We start from the raw sequence: 13,385 nt of genomic DNA on the forward strand, positions 1-13,385 counted from the left end.
AGGGGAAAAAAGGATGAATCTGGCAAGCATCTGGCACACTTCCTGCTGCATTGCACCCCTTTGAGTGGGAGGGAAAGTGATCCTCATTTAATCTGTATGTTTGAAAAATGCATGGAGAAATCATGAAACCGAGCTAAAAAGCAAACATCTTTTTATTGTAGAATGCCCCAAGGAGATAAACTCATTCTGAAGCTCCAATTCTTCATTCACTGTTACAGGTACAGCTTTGATTTTACACAGCACACGTGAGCTTTAGCTGCTACATCATGGGTTTAATGGGTTTATTTTTATTTTAAGGCAATACCTGGCTCAAAGCAGTAGCAGAACACAAGAGCACACAGTGACAGCCAGCCCAGCTCCCTCCCCAGCCCACTCTCTCCATGGACAGTTCCAAGGTACAGTTGACACATGAACCATGTGCCCCAAGCTGAGTTGGGCTCCACGTGCACAGCCTCAGGAGGCCAAAGCCTCATGGAAATGGGGTTGGCTCAGTCAAATGTCTTTTGAGCTCATGGGCTGTGTGTCTTTGACGTGTGATGGTCTGTTAGATGCTTGGCCCATACAGGTGTTCAATGCACAGGACACGTTGTGCACCTCCTCATTAAACAGATGTTCCCGAAAGAGCCTCTTCCTATGCCGATGGGGTCTCAGCCATGCTCCCGGTTAGGACCTGCGTGTCTGCTGTGCCACCTTAAACCGCATGGACAGCACATCTTTTATCCCTGCCTCTATCTCGTCGTTGGCCTGCACAGCCCCAACTCCTTTGGGAGACCCTGTCAGAATCAAGTCTCCTTCTTCCAGGGTGACTATTTCACTGATGTAGCTGATCAGGTAAGGGATGGAGAAGATCATGGAGGAGGTCTCCCCTTCCTGCCTCAGCTGCCCGTTCACCTTGAGCCAGATCTTCAGCTTGTGAGGGTCTGGGATCTTCTCCTTGGGCACAAAGTCGCTCACTGGGCACGATGAACTGAAGCCCTTGGCCAAGGTCCAGGGCAGACCCTTCTTCTTGCACTCTTCCTGCGTGTCCCTGGCTGTCATGTCCAAGCAGAGGGCATAGCCAGCCACGTGTTCCATGGCTGCCTCCTGGGGCACGGCCTGGGCTCTCTTCCCGATCACCACCCCCAGCTCCACTTCATGGTGCAGGTTGCTGCAATAGTATGGCCGCAGGATGGGCGACCCTTCGCGCACATAGGCCGAGGAGGGCTTGAGGAAGAAGAGGGGCTCGCGGGGCAGCGCGCTGCCCATCTCCTTGGCGTGCTCCGCGTAGTTCCGCCCCACACACACGATGTTCCTGCCCCACTCCCAGAACCGCGACAGGGGTTTGGAGGAAGCCATGGCCGCGCCGGCTGCTCTTCGCCCTTGGGCTGTCCTTGCCGGGCCGGGAGCCGCGCTGCCGCCTCCGGCCCGCTCCCTGCCCGCCGCGACCGCCCGGAGCTGCCGCTCGTCCCCCGCCTCCTTACCCGGATCAGCGAATCGCCCGTGCCAGGCGTGCCGAGCGGCAGCGGGGAAGCAGGAGGAGGCCGAGCAGCGCAGCACCGCCCCTGCCGCACGCCGGGCCGGGGCCGGGCCGGGCCGTCCCGGGCGCCGCTGCCCGCCTCCCCGGGGCCGGCTGCGGGGCGGGGAGCAAAGGTAACCGGGGCCGGGGCTGGGCACCGGGCGGGGCGCGTTGCACCATGCTCGGCGGGGGCTGGCAGGGCCTCGGCACCGCCCTAGCGGCCCTGGGAGCTGGGGCCCTGCTCCGAGCCGGTACGTGGGGCGGGCGGAGGGGGTGCTCCCGGTAGGACCCGCAGGGCCGGGCGGTGGGGCGCGGGGAGCTGTCGCCTTGCAGCGGGGCCGGGGTTGGGCAGTACCGGGGCGGAGGGGCCGTGCGGGGAGCTGGGTGGCTGCGGCCGGCCCCGGATTTGGCAGCGGGTCCCCGCCAAGCTCGGAGATGTGACGGTGGAATTTCTGTTCTCGTTTTCCAGCTTAGGGGTGCGCCCAAGCTTTTAAGCTGACTCACAGCCCCAAGTAGGTCAGTGTCTGCTCAGCTGGAGCCGGGCTCTGCCGGTGGTTTCTATCGATAACACATCTGGGAGGCGCCTATGGAGCCTGGGCTGGCAAAGCGCTGGTCTTTGGGATGGGAGGAGGGCTCAGGGGATGAGGCTGATGTTTACACTGGATTTGATGCGTGGCACATTGCATTGGCAACGTAAACAAAAAAGCAGAACCAAAACGGAGCTTTTGCATTTACGTTTAGGGCCTAAATTCTGCAAGTGGCCTTGAATTAGAGCCTGGGCTTTAGCTTCACAGTGTCTCTGGGAAGTCTTGCTATTGTATTGCTCCAGTTTTAAGACCTGGCTTTAATGAATGAGAATCCATTGGAGTTAACTGCCAGACTTGCAAACCCTGATGCTGTCTTAGGAACAAGTGTGTCAAGCCCAGTATTAGCAGCTCCAGAGCCCCCCCAGGGTGCCGGGTGGGTGCTGCACATCCCATGCAGGCTTTGGTGACGGTGGGTGGCCCTGGCCATGCTGCTGGCAGCGTGTGCCAGCCAGGTTGGCAAGTCGAGTGGGAATGGGAGTTACCCATGGTTCATGGACCGACTCACTTGGTGTTGTGTGGAGCCACAAAATTGCAGGGTATGTGAAAAATACCTGCATGTGGAGCATAGAAAAGGGAATGGAGTGTTTCTTCCCCTGAGGCAGTGCAAGGACGTGCATCTGGGTATGTGTGGGCAGTCATTTTTGAGTGACAGCTTTGTCTGAAATAGAATTTTTCCACTCTTTTCTGTAATGAAATGAATAAACCAAATTCTGTGAAAAAGGGGAAGCATCCCTTTTCTGAGGGAACCTCCCGTTTTCTGAGGGAACCTGCTTTTCTCCACCGTGCTGCTGCCTGCCTGCCTTCAGTCTCCAGTGTGCATGCATCTGTGTGATAACATTAACCTCTCCCCTCTGCAAACCCTTCCCGCTTGATGACTCAAGCTGCATGATAGAAGTGTCCCAGACAGCCCAGTGTGAGTCAAAGGCTGCTGGTGCTCTGCTCTGCCTGTCTCTCTCTGCTTCGGGCATGAAGCTGGGAGGGACATGTTACAAAACCAAGCAAAAATGAAGTCATCAGGTGTTAATTTTAGAGCAGACCTGCACGTCGTGCAGTGATCCACGCGTTAGAGAGCGGCTCTGCTCTGGAGCCAGGCTGAGAGAGCTGGGCTGGTTCAGCCTAGAGAAGAGAAGGCTGCTTAAGGGGAGACCTTAGAGCAGCTCCAGTGCGTAAAGGGGCTGCAGGAAACCTGGAGAAGAGCTTTGGACGAGGACAGGTAGGGAGAGGCCAAGGGGAATGGCTTTAACCTGCCAGAGGGGAAACTGAGATGAGCTCTTAGGCAGAAGCTCTTCCCTGTGAGGGTGCTGAGGCGCTGGCCCAGGATGCCCAGAGAAGCTGTGGCTGCCCCATCCCTGGCAGTGTTCAAGGCCAGGTTGGACACAGGGGCTTGGAGCAAGCTGCTCCAGTGGAAGGTGTCCCTGCCTGTGGCAGGGGTTGGAGCTGGATGAGCTTTAAGGTCCCTTCCGACACAAACCATTCCATGATTCTGTGATACAATTGTAGATGCTGTGTGTTAGTGCTGGGCCAGGGCAGGGGTTTTGCGTCACCTGGGGAGTTTCCTTGAACAGAACAGTGCCGGAGAACATGTCCCTCTCACGAGCAGTCAGGCTGTGCTCTGCTCTGCTCACCGAGCAGGCAAGTTGGAAAGGTGCAGATGGGAATTTAGAAGGAGTTTCATATGTTGTGGATGTTTTCTCATTCCTTTGTCTAAGTCACATTTTGGAAGACGCTTCCTTTTGTGGTGTAGTTTATTTGTTTTGCAAGAATGGTGAATTAAACATGCAAAGAGACTTTGGAATCAGGGCCAAGGTTAGAAATGGTTCAGAGGAAGAAAGTGTTTTAAGTGGGTGAGTAATTCCTTTGACTTGACCTTAAGGTGGTGTTTTCTTCTCTGTTTTTTTCCCTTCTATGTTTCCCCTCTAGTTGGTGTCTAGTGCACAAACAAACATGCATTATATACAGCTCTTGTGACTGATGACAGCATCCAAATGTGACTGCCATCCAAACTGCTATCGCATTAGGCAGCAGTGAAAGACAAAGTTGATTGGTTTTCCCTATCAAGGAATAGTAAGGGAGTTTTTGTTGTTCTTTTTTTGAAAGGCCCCTTCTGCTCCAGAGGAACTCTCAGCAGGTAGGGATGCTTTTCTCAGTGCTGCATTCCTTCACCATCAGGTACCCGGTGCATGCCTACACTGTTGTGCCTTGTAGTTCTCTTTGTAGCGCTGTGTTTAATTTTACTCCCATCTTCCTTCCACCATATTCAAGTGGGATGGTGGAGGGAGAAAGGGAGAAAGTTCTGGGCAGGGCAGTAGTGCCAGAGGGGCCTTACAGCCTCCCTGGGCTGGGTTTGGAGCTGCACGCCCCAGTCAGAGCTTGGATCTTGGTTTTGCAGCCTGTTGTCACTGTGGGGCTGCGGGGAGGATGTGTCTGTTTTGGCTGTAGCCAATCTGGGGCCTCTTCTCCCCAACACAGGCTCTTATCAAGGCTGGGCAGCACAGACGTGGTTTGGGAGCATGGGGCAGGCTGATTATGAGAGTGGTGACCTCTCCCTTTGGCACTCGTTGAGGTGACCAAGCACGGAGCGTTGGAGCCTCAGGGAGGAGAGTCAGCAGAATGGAGCAGAGGCTGAGCCAGCCCAGTTCAGACCAGCACAGTCACCCTTGGTGGTGTGTGAGGGCCTTGAGATGTTAAGGCAACTGATCTGTGGCTTGCAGAGACTGACACCTTTCCCTGTGTGTCCATACAGGCCAGGGCCCCAGCAGTGGAAGACTTTGTCCTCTTTGTTGCTTGGTGGTTTCTTTAAGGCCTGTTTATCTGTGAGTTGAACAGTGGAGCCCAGGTTGCATCTGGAATTAGGTTTGCTGCTCGAATCTGATTAAACATTTAACCAAAAGCAAACAGGGAAGCACTGCTGTTACATCAAGATGGCCTGTGAGCAAGAAACCTGCCTGCAGTTCATGCCTGTACCAGGCCAGGCAAGAGCCTTGCCTTCTGTGCAAGAGCCCATCTTCTCTCTATGCATGTGCAAGATGTGATTTCCCCAAGTAACAAGCCAGATACTGCTCTTGTAGCAGTGTGTGTATTCCTGTGGTTCTCCTTTTTTTGTCCTTTGGCTGTAACAAGGCCATTTGTGCTTTTATTTGCAAAGTCACTGTCCTGGGACGACCTTTGTCCAGCCTCTCTCTCTTCCTTCTGCTTTCCTGCCCCTTGAAACCTTCTCTCTAACTGAGGTGCAGTGCTTTCCCTGCACGAGCACATCCCTGGGAGCAGAGTGTTTCATCCCTCTTTGGTGCAGATGCAGGGCACCAAGAGCCTCTGGTGAAGTAGGGCACAAGGTGACACAGCCAGGCACGAAGGCTTTGCCCCATGGTGGCCTCTGAAGCAGGCAGGTTGGGCTGTCCATACCCTTCCTTCTCTGGGGCTGTGAGCTGGGGACCTGCTGTGCTCTGTCCCACTTGTTCCCTTCACTGGACTAACCTGAGGTTTGACTGTCTTGGGGTCCCCAGGTCCAGCGCAGCTACGAGCTATCTTCCTGCACACAGAGCACGAGCAGAGGAAGTCAAAGACCATCACACAAGCCGACATGAAGGTGGAATTGCTCCCAGCCCTCACAGACAACTACATGTACCTCCTCATCGATGAGGAAACGAAGGAGGCTGCAATAGTGGATCCCGTGCAGCCCCAGAAGGTAATGCTGTCTGCTGCCCTTGTGAGCAGGGTGCTCACTGCAGCAAGTCTGGGATATCCTTCCAGGTTGCCACATCCATGAAGGAATTAGTCATATGCTGACTCAGGCTTGGGGCAAAGGCAGGAAATACTGGCCATGCACACGTACAACACGGCTTCACAGGCGTCTGCTCCTGGGCTCAGACAGCTTGTCCCTGAATTCAGGCATTGTTTTGACCTGATTTTGGGTTTTGCCCTCAGTTTCATGTAGTGCAGGAAAGAAGAAATGTTACTGAGGGCTTAGTCATGACTGTCTGGATCAGAGACCTTGCATCCTGATCTGTAATTACAACTGGGAGAGTTGCTGGAGCTCTTGCAGACCTTGGAGCAGTTGTGTTCAGGTTACACCAGGCACCAGTTATGCTGTCAAGTCATTTCACATGAGTTGTAATGCTCTCGCTCTGTCCTGGGCCTGCAGGTTTTGGATGCTGTCAAAAAGCATGGGGTGAAGCTGACGACTGTCCTGACTACCCATCACCACTGGTAACTATCTGCTGTAGTGGGATCCCTCTTCCCTCTATATAAACACAAGCAGTCAAGAATTGTTCCTTTTCTGGATCAGATTGGTCTCTAAGCAGGAGCTTAGGTGTGAGTGGAAGGATCGGAGCAGGGAAGCATTCCCTTGGGCTTGCTATTGACCAAATGTATTGTCTAGATGCAAGCTCTGTGTGTCAGTGCCTTTAAATTTTAAGATGCTGACTTCTTTCAGGTGAAATAGCTGCTTGTGAAGGGAGCCGTGGAGTGCACTTTACTCACACTGAGGTGCTAGGGCATGCCTGTAAGGCGTGCTACTCACAGCCAGCACTGGTGGGAGGATTACCTACGTTGCAGATTAACTCTGCCAGGGATGTAAAGATGAATGGTTTGGTTCAGCAGTTTTGCAGCGCTGAACCTGAGCAACCTCTCCCATGGGTCATAGTGGAGCCACCTCTGTGGTTGGAGAGACAGCCCTGATCTGGCAGGACCAGCACTGTGAGCACATGCTGAGCTGTTGTGCCTGCTCTGTGGTGTCTTGTGGAACCCTGAGTTATACATATCCCACTTACCCCAGTCTTAGTTACTGGAGAGCCCCTAAGGCTGGTGTTTCCCACCTAGGTATGAACTTGTGGGGGGTTGTTCCCCCTCTCACTGCTCTGATTACTGGAGAAATTGTCCCCACTCATGTTGATGTGACATATTCCTTGATACGAGAACAATGTTAGATGCTGGGAGAACAGTTGATTAGAGATGATCACCTGGAGGTTACCATTGCAATATAAGTTACGATAAATTTGTCTTCATCATGCCCAAATCCATTGTTCTGCGCTTCCAGGGACCATGCTGGAGGAAATGAGAAGCTGGTGAAGATGGAGACGGGGTTGCATGTCTATGGGGGAGACAGCAGAGTCGGAGCACTGACCCAGAAAGTGTCTCACCTTACATCCCTTAAGGTAAAGGGAGTGAGCTGCAGGACTCGGTTGGAGGCATCTCCTCTGTGTGTCACAGCTTTAGAGCTGGACCCGTGGAGTGGTCCGACTCCAGCTAATATTGTGGTCACAGCTCTTTCACCTTTTAGTATCTCTTGGATGTAGCTGATAGTTTAAGTCTTGTTTTGGTGGGTGATATGTCACTGATAAGAACATTGGCATGGCCTGGAAACCTCATTGCCTGAAGCATGTTGGGATGTCCCTGAGCTCCTTGACAGCTGCCTTAACTGGGGTGCTCAGAACAGCTGTGTGGCAGGACAGGGCTTGTGCTCTGCTTGAAGTGTAGCTGGCACTAGAAAAACGTAGTGGTCCTTTCTGAAGGAAGGCTGGAATACAGGGGGAAGAGAAAGTGGGCCAGCAGTGCTAGCTGCCTGCATTGCTTTCCAGAGCTAAAGCAGCAGACCTTGTTGGAACCTCACTGTCTGCTTACAGGCAGATGACATAAACTGCTGTGAAATGTGCAGGCTGACATGAATGGCACTGCTAGTCTTGGGGTGCACCTTTGGGGAGGGGGGATGAGGAAAAAAGGGAGCACAGAAGTACATGGAAAGGTGTGCTAATCAGGGCTGTGGGGGAAACATCCTTTTAGCCTCATGAATGTGTTTAATCCTTCCCTTTCTGTGAGCGTCATCCACTTCTTCCCTTCAGCTTCATTTTTGTTTGGAGCTTTTTACACTTGATTAACTTTGTTTAGGATTGTGTGTTGCTCGGGCTCTGTTTGTTCTTGCTGCCAACCAGACGCTGGGTCACTCTGCATGTAAATAAAAGACTCTGGCAGTTCCCTTTGTCACAACACCTGCTAGGAGGAAACAGCTCCCTTCCAAGTCCCTGCCATAAACCTCTTGCTGGTCTCTCCCAGGAGCAGAGCTATGTGAGAATTTGCCTGTAGGACCACTGGACCATTGTAATAGTTGCAATTTTTTGCTAACCATACAAATGCTAGCCAACAGTAGCTTAAGCTCTAGTCTTCTGCCTTCTTCTCAGGTGGGATCTCTTAATGTGAAATGCCTCTGTACGCCGTGTCACACTTCTGGACACATCTGTTATTATGTGACTAAGCCAAATAGCTCCGAGCCACCTGCAGTTTTTACAGGTGAGGAGTTGGGAGGTTGCATTGCCACAGTCTGTGTTGCAAAGGATGAGCTACCCCTCTGCCTGTGTGCTCCTGACTCTGGACGTGCAGTCATCCCTTCCTGCCAGTGCAGTTGGTTGACATCCACATCTTAGAATCACAGAATGGTTCAGGTTGGAAGGGAACTTAAAGCTCATCCAGTCCCGGCTCCCTGCCTCGGGCAGGGACACCTTCCACTAGAGCAGGTTGCTCCAAGCCCCATCCAACCTGGCCTTGAACATTGCCAGGGATGGAATCTTGCCCCCTTACCAAGTGCTACTGAGTGGTAGTTGTAGCTGAAACTGGTGAAACCCCTCTGGGTTTGTAGCCACTGCTGGACACCCTGCAAGCAACATCAAGAGCAAGCCCTGAATGAGTCCTACATCAGTATTTTCTTCTTTGAAACAAAGAGCTGTTGGTTTACAGTCTCAGACCAAACTGTGGCTGATTCCAAAACCTGTTGGTTTTTCATGTATCTGTACTCATATCTGTAACAAAACTGAAAGAAGACAAGATAGGGGAGTGAGAGAAGGCTGGTGCTCCACCTCCTGTAGCTGGTTCTGCATCCTGTTTTAGAGAGTAGGGTCTCCCCCTTCCCTGCAACTGTGCCCTGTCATGTCATCCCTCTCCTGAAGGGTGTTCTCCAGAGCTTGCACCAGCTGCTGCATAGACAAAGTAATGGCTTAAGTAAGATTTTAGGGATCATTGAGGAGAAAATGCAGAAGCAACCCACTTTTGTTCAGCTTCGTAGCAAAGACCACAATTACTCCTTGTCTGCTCTAGGAGTGGCAGGAGGGGACAGCAGACTGCCCATAGGTTTGCTTGGTGAGGTTGTGGGGTTTCCCACAAGTTGTGTTTGCCACATGGGTTCGTGTAGCACATGAACAGCCTGGCTGTCCCCAGGCTGAGCTGCAGCGAGGACAGCAGTGGCAGGACTGAGCCCTCTGGTCCATGTGCTCACACTTTGGTGTGCAGAGCCGTGTCTGGTCCTGACGCGGTGTCACCCTCCCTTGCAGGTGACACACTGTTTGTGGCTGGATGTGGGAAATTCTTCGAGGGAACCCCCGAGGAGATGTACAGAGCTCTGATTGAGATCTTGGGCACCTTGGACCCCAAAACGGTACGAATCCTCCTTTTGTGCTAGTAAGTTAAACCAGGCACAAACTACTGCAGCATCAAAGAAACTGTCTTCCTAATAACACTGTTGTTCAAAGAGAGAGTTGAAGGAACGAATGCTTACATCGGGAATTGTCTTTGATGCTGAATAGCTGGAGTGCTTGGGGAAGGAAATACCTATCCCATATGTTTGTGCTTTGTGGGGACAGAGTAGGGGCTGCTTATTAAAACAAGGCTGATGAGCTGGGACGCTCAGGCTCTTTCATCAGGCTTGCTGTGCAATTGGCAGATAGTACTGGCTGATAACTCCTGGCACTTCTCCTATGTGGGTCTCCAGTGGAGGATGATGTGTGTCCTTGAGGGTTGGCCACATTGATGGTGGTACCTGGTGCCCCAGCTCTGCGCCTTCAGAGGTACCCAGTGTCACTCTTCCCTTCTCTTCCTAGAGAGTTTACTGCGGTCATGAATACACGATCAACAACCTCAAGTTTGCCCGACATGTTGAACCCAATAATGCTGCCATCCAGGAAAAGCTTGCTTGGGCCAAGGTAAGCTCATTTCTCCTTTCCCTAGGCTTGTTGCCTGCATGGAGGCAAAGCTTCTCTGAGGAGGTGGAGGAGAGAAGACAATGTTGGGGAGAAAGAGAGGCTGAGGAAAAGGAGGCCAGGGGAGCGACTTATGGGGGAGCAGGGTTGGTTTGTGGCCCAGAGAAGACAGTTTGCTCCTGGTGGAGATGTGACCCTCCCTGGAAGCCTCTTGCTATAATTACAGACTGATGTCCATGTCTGTCTAGGAGGGTGTGTGTCCCCAGTGTCTCTGTGTGCACCTCAGTGCTTGCTGGCTGTGTGCTGCCCTGGGAAGAACCTGGCCTGAGGAGCAGCTCAGGCAGTTCAGTGCGGCACTAACCCTGCGTGGTTCATACACGGGACATTTCTTGTTCACTAAAACCTTCCTCATGAGGCAGAAATCTCTCCCTTGTTACAGGCAAAGTATGACAGTGGTGAGCCAACCATACCCTCCACCATTGCAGAAGAGTTTACGTACAACCCCTTCATGCGAGTGAGGTACGGGAGAGATGTGGGGATGCTCCTTGTGTTTGGAGGGGGATGCGGGAAGGGAAGGTGTCCGAAGAAAGAGCTGTAAGTGGGAATTGCTCTTCTGCTCTACATATTCCTGTTCTGGTGCCCTCAAGATGCTCCTTCAAATACACTCGCTGGCCTGGCAAAAGCTTGCTGCAGTGCAGCATGAAGGGTTGTGGTGAGCATCTCTGCCAGTGCTGAAGTCTCTGACTCAGGAGACAGAACAAGTTTCATTGTGTAATTACATTCCCTCATAAAGTGGAGTTCGGCAGCAGCAGATGCTGTCCAAGGCACAAAAGCATTTCCAATTTCCTCTTGCCATTGAGCATTTAAACCAAGGGAGCCGATAAGCCTGTGCCAGAGCCCCAGGTCTTTCATCTTTAAGTGCAACATTTCCCCTTGATGCAGGCGAAACATGATAGTAGTGACTTCATCTCTGAGATTTTATCTTGCAGTTCTTGCATGTGGTGTTTTCCTCTGGCAGGGAGAAGACAGTTCAGGAGCATGCTGGGGAGACTGACCCCATCCGAACGATGGGGGCCATCAGGAAAGAGAAGGATAATTTCCGAGTCCCGAAGGACTGAGCACTGCCTGGATCACTTTAATGTCAGTTTAAGTGTAATTTAGACTGTTCAGATGTCTTAGGAGTTGAACCTTTTGTTGTGGTTGAGTCATATTTAGGCTTTTATTTTGTTTTAATTAAGGTAAAAAGAAGCACTTTGCCCTTGTTGAGATGTTCTACAGCATATTTATATTATGATGAAGAATATTTATCCTTCTATTGCTGGCTCTCAAACTGTCACACATGTCACATGCAGATCATTTTCCAAGTATTGGTACGTGGCTCAGAGCCTGGGGTAGGGAAGGGTCGAACCTTGAGGTCTAGGAAGAAGCTCCTGTTCTTTCTGTAGGAGCCTGCTGCAAATGACAGTGGGACTGTGCCCTGAGATGTCTTCATCTAAACCAGACAAACTGCAGTAACTACCTTGCTAGCTGAGGAATTGAACTCGCCTGCCATGCTGCTACTTAAATGCCTCAAAGCCTGGCACCTCTGGCTCCACTAAAACCAGTTCTTGGTGACAGATCCGCTCTGCTGGTGTGGACTCAGTTGGTGACGTCCTCTTGCTCTGACCATGCCCCGTGGGGGCTGCCCAGCTCTTTTCTCTCTGACATTCCCTCCCCTGGGCTGCAGTAACTTTGCCAGGCAGCTGCTTAGAGGTTGCACTGTTGCTTAAACCCTCCACTCTTAAGCCTGTCTGCATGTACCTGCTTACTGCTTTTAAGTGTGACCTGTACATTACTTGTATTAGTACCACACAAACGAAGAAGGGATTTGTCTGGTGGCTTAAATCCTGAGAAGAAACCACTTACCTGGTGACTGTGTGCCTAACTGCTGTGTGCTGATGGGAATCCTCCACTGATGCCTTGCTGCCGAGAGCCAGAGCAGCTGCTTTGTGCCTTGCTGTGAGTAATGGGACAAATGAGTATTTTACTACCTGAGTGCTGTTCCCCAGTGGGAGAGCAACTGTTGTGGTGATACTCCGGCTTTGGGGCTGTGTGTGCTGGGGGGTTTATCACCAAAAGGGTGCTCAGGCATTGGAACAGGCAGTGGTGGAGTCACTGTCCCTGGAAGTGTTCACACATCATGTAGACAAGGCCCTCAGTGCCATGGGTTAGTGGTGACCTTGGCAATGCTGGGCAATGGTTGGACTTAATGAGCTTAGACCTTTTCCAAGTGTGTGTCAGAGTGAGTGAATGGGATAAACTTCGGGGGAAAACAAATCCAAGTTTGCAGTGAGGGGGTCCTGCACCTCCCATTCTCCAGCTTGATGTCTTCACACACAAGAGGTGTGAGTAAAGGGTGAGAAGCATCCTTGTGGGCTTGGCATCTGTGTCTGTAATGCATCTTTCTCCTAATGGTATCTCCTTCCTTGTCTCATGCTCTCTGCTTGCTGCAGATCTGCTCAAGTACAAGAGGTTTTCAAACAAATCTTTTGCAGCTAAAACTAACAAAAGTGTCAAATGATTTTGGTTCTGGTTTCTCCCCCTCTCCCTGGTGCATGTTGGTAAGTAACCCCACGATGGATTGTCACCTGGGGTCCCCGGTGTGACCATAGGCTGCTATTCCTCAGTGTCTGAGCGGGGTTTGGGGTAGCACTGTTTCTTTATTTGCTTTAAAAAGGTGAATTTGTTGTAGTTCAGACAGAAAAGTGGTACCTGAATCTTCACTACCTTGAATGCTGTGCTGCTACAAGGGAGCGTGATTGTACTGGTGGCTGTTTGATGGAGAGCAAATAAATGACAACTGTAAAGCCAGCGTTGGTGAGGTGGGCTGCAGGAGGGGAGGCTTTTATTCATACAGTTTCATTGATTTAATTCTTCAGTACTAGTGGTTGAATCAACCAACTGGAGGCATCCTTCGACCTGATCCTCATACTCTAATACTGTATGAGGTTGTTCCAGCTGCAGATCCCCTCTTCCCATCCACATACTCATATCGGACAGAAGGGTCACAAGGAGGCTGAGGGGGTGCAATGAAGCCTGAATTGATTGGGATTTAAAATCCCAGTTTCCGTGGAAGTCCAGAGGTGTGGAGTATGTGCATTGCGGAAAGCCCTTGGTTGGACTAGACCATCTTTACAGCCCCTTCCAGCCCAAACCGTACTATGATTCTGTAATCCAAGGGGGGCATTTTGGAATCCTCTGGGGCTTGATTCAAGGTCTTGTTAACAACTTGGAGCCATGGTCAGTGCTTGTTTCCTGCTTGCAGGGGCTGTTCCCTCCTTCACCCATGGCATTTAGGGGACC

The 13,385-nt window shown here is 51.6% G+C and overlaps 2 protein-coding genes across 5 annotated transcripts; one reads left to right on the top strand and one right to left on the bottom strand.

The window, feature by feature from the left end:
- Positions 1 to 238: 238 nt before the first annotated feature.
- Positions 239 to 1,483, bottom strand: FAHD1 (fumarylacetoacetate hydrolase domain containing 1). The gene has a single exon (XM_080618021.1). The coding sequence runs from the start codon at positions 1,333 to 1,335 to the stop codon at positions 664 to 666; it is 672 nt and encodes a 223-aa protein (XP_080474147.1). The 5' UTR covers positions 1,336 to 1,483; the 3' UTR covers positions 239 to 663.
- Positions 1,483 to 12,893, top strand: HAGH (hydroxyacylglutathione hydrolase). 4 transcript variants are annotated; one of them, XM_080618018.1, is made up of 10 exons: positions 1,713 to 1,746; positions 1,965 to 2,011; positions 5,586 to 5,767; positions 6,224 to 6,288; positions 7,118 to 7,235; positions 8,256 to 8,364; positions 9,399 to 9,502; positions 9,945 to 10,046; positions 10,483 to 10,562; positions 11,062 to 12,893. In XM_080618018.1, exons 3-10 carry the CDS (start codon positions 5,663 to 5,665, stop codon positions 11,159 to 11,161), a joined length of 783 nt encoding a protein of 260 aa, XP_080474144.1. In that variant the 5' UTR covers positions 1,713 to 1,746; positions 1,965 to 2,011; positions 5,586 to 5,662; the 3' UTR covers positions 11,162 to 12,893. The 4 variants fall into 4 exon arrangements, with proteins under 4 accessions (XP_080474146.1, XP_080474143.1, XP_080474144.1 ...); XM_080618020.1 differs by lacking the exons at positions 1,713 to 1,746; positions 1,965 to 2,011 and adding an exon at positions 1,483 to 1,629; XM_080618017.1 differs by lacking the exon at positions 1,965 to 2,011 and having other exon boundaries at positions 1,634 to 1,746.
- The last annotated feature ends 492 nt before the right edge of the window (positions 12,894 to 13,385 follow it).

Source organism: Psittacula echo (assembly GCF_963264785.1).
Source record: "Psittacula echo genome assembly, chromosome: 5".
Lineage (NCBI taxonomy): Eukaryota > Metazoa > Chordata > Aves > Psittaciformes > Psittacidae > Psittacula > Psittacula echo.

Coding starts and splice junctions, on each gene's coding strand:
- FAHD1 (XM_080618021.1), bottom strand. CDS start 1,335: ATGGCTTCCTCCAAACCCCTGTCGCGGTTCTGGGAGTGGGGCAGGAAC.
- HAGH (XM_080618017.1), top strand. CDS start 1,674: ATGCTCGGCGGGGGCTGGCAGGGCCTCGGCACCGCCCTAGCGGCCCTG. Junction 6,289..7,117: donor CTGACTACCCATCACCACTG/GTAACTATCTGC, acceptor CTGCGCTTCCAG/GGACCATGCTGGAGGAAATG. Junction 10,563..11,061: donor AACCCCTTCATGCGAGTGAG/GTACGGGAGAGA, acceptor TTCCTCTGGCAG/GGAGAAGACAGTTCAGGAGC.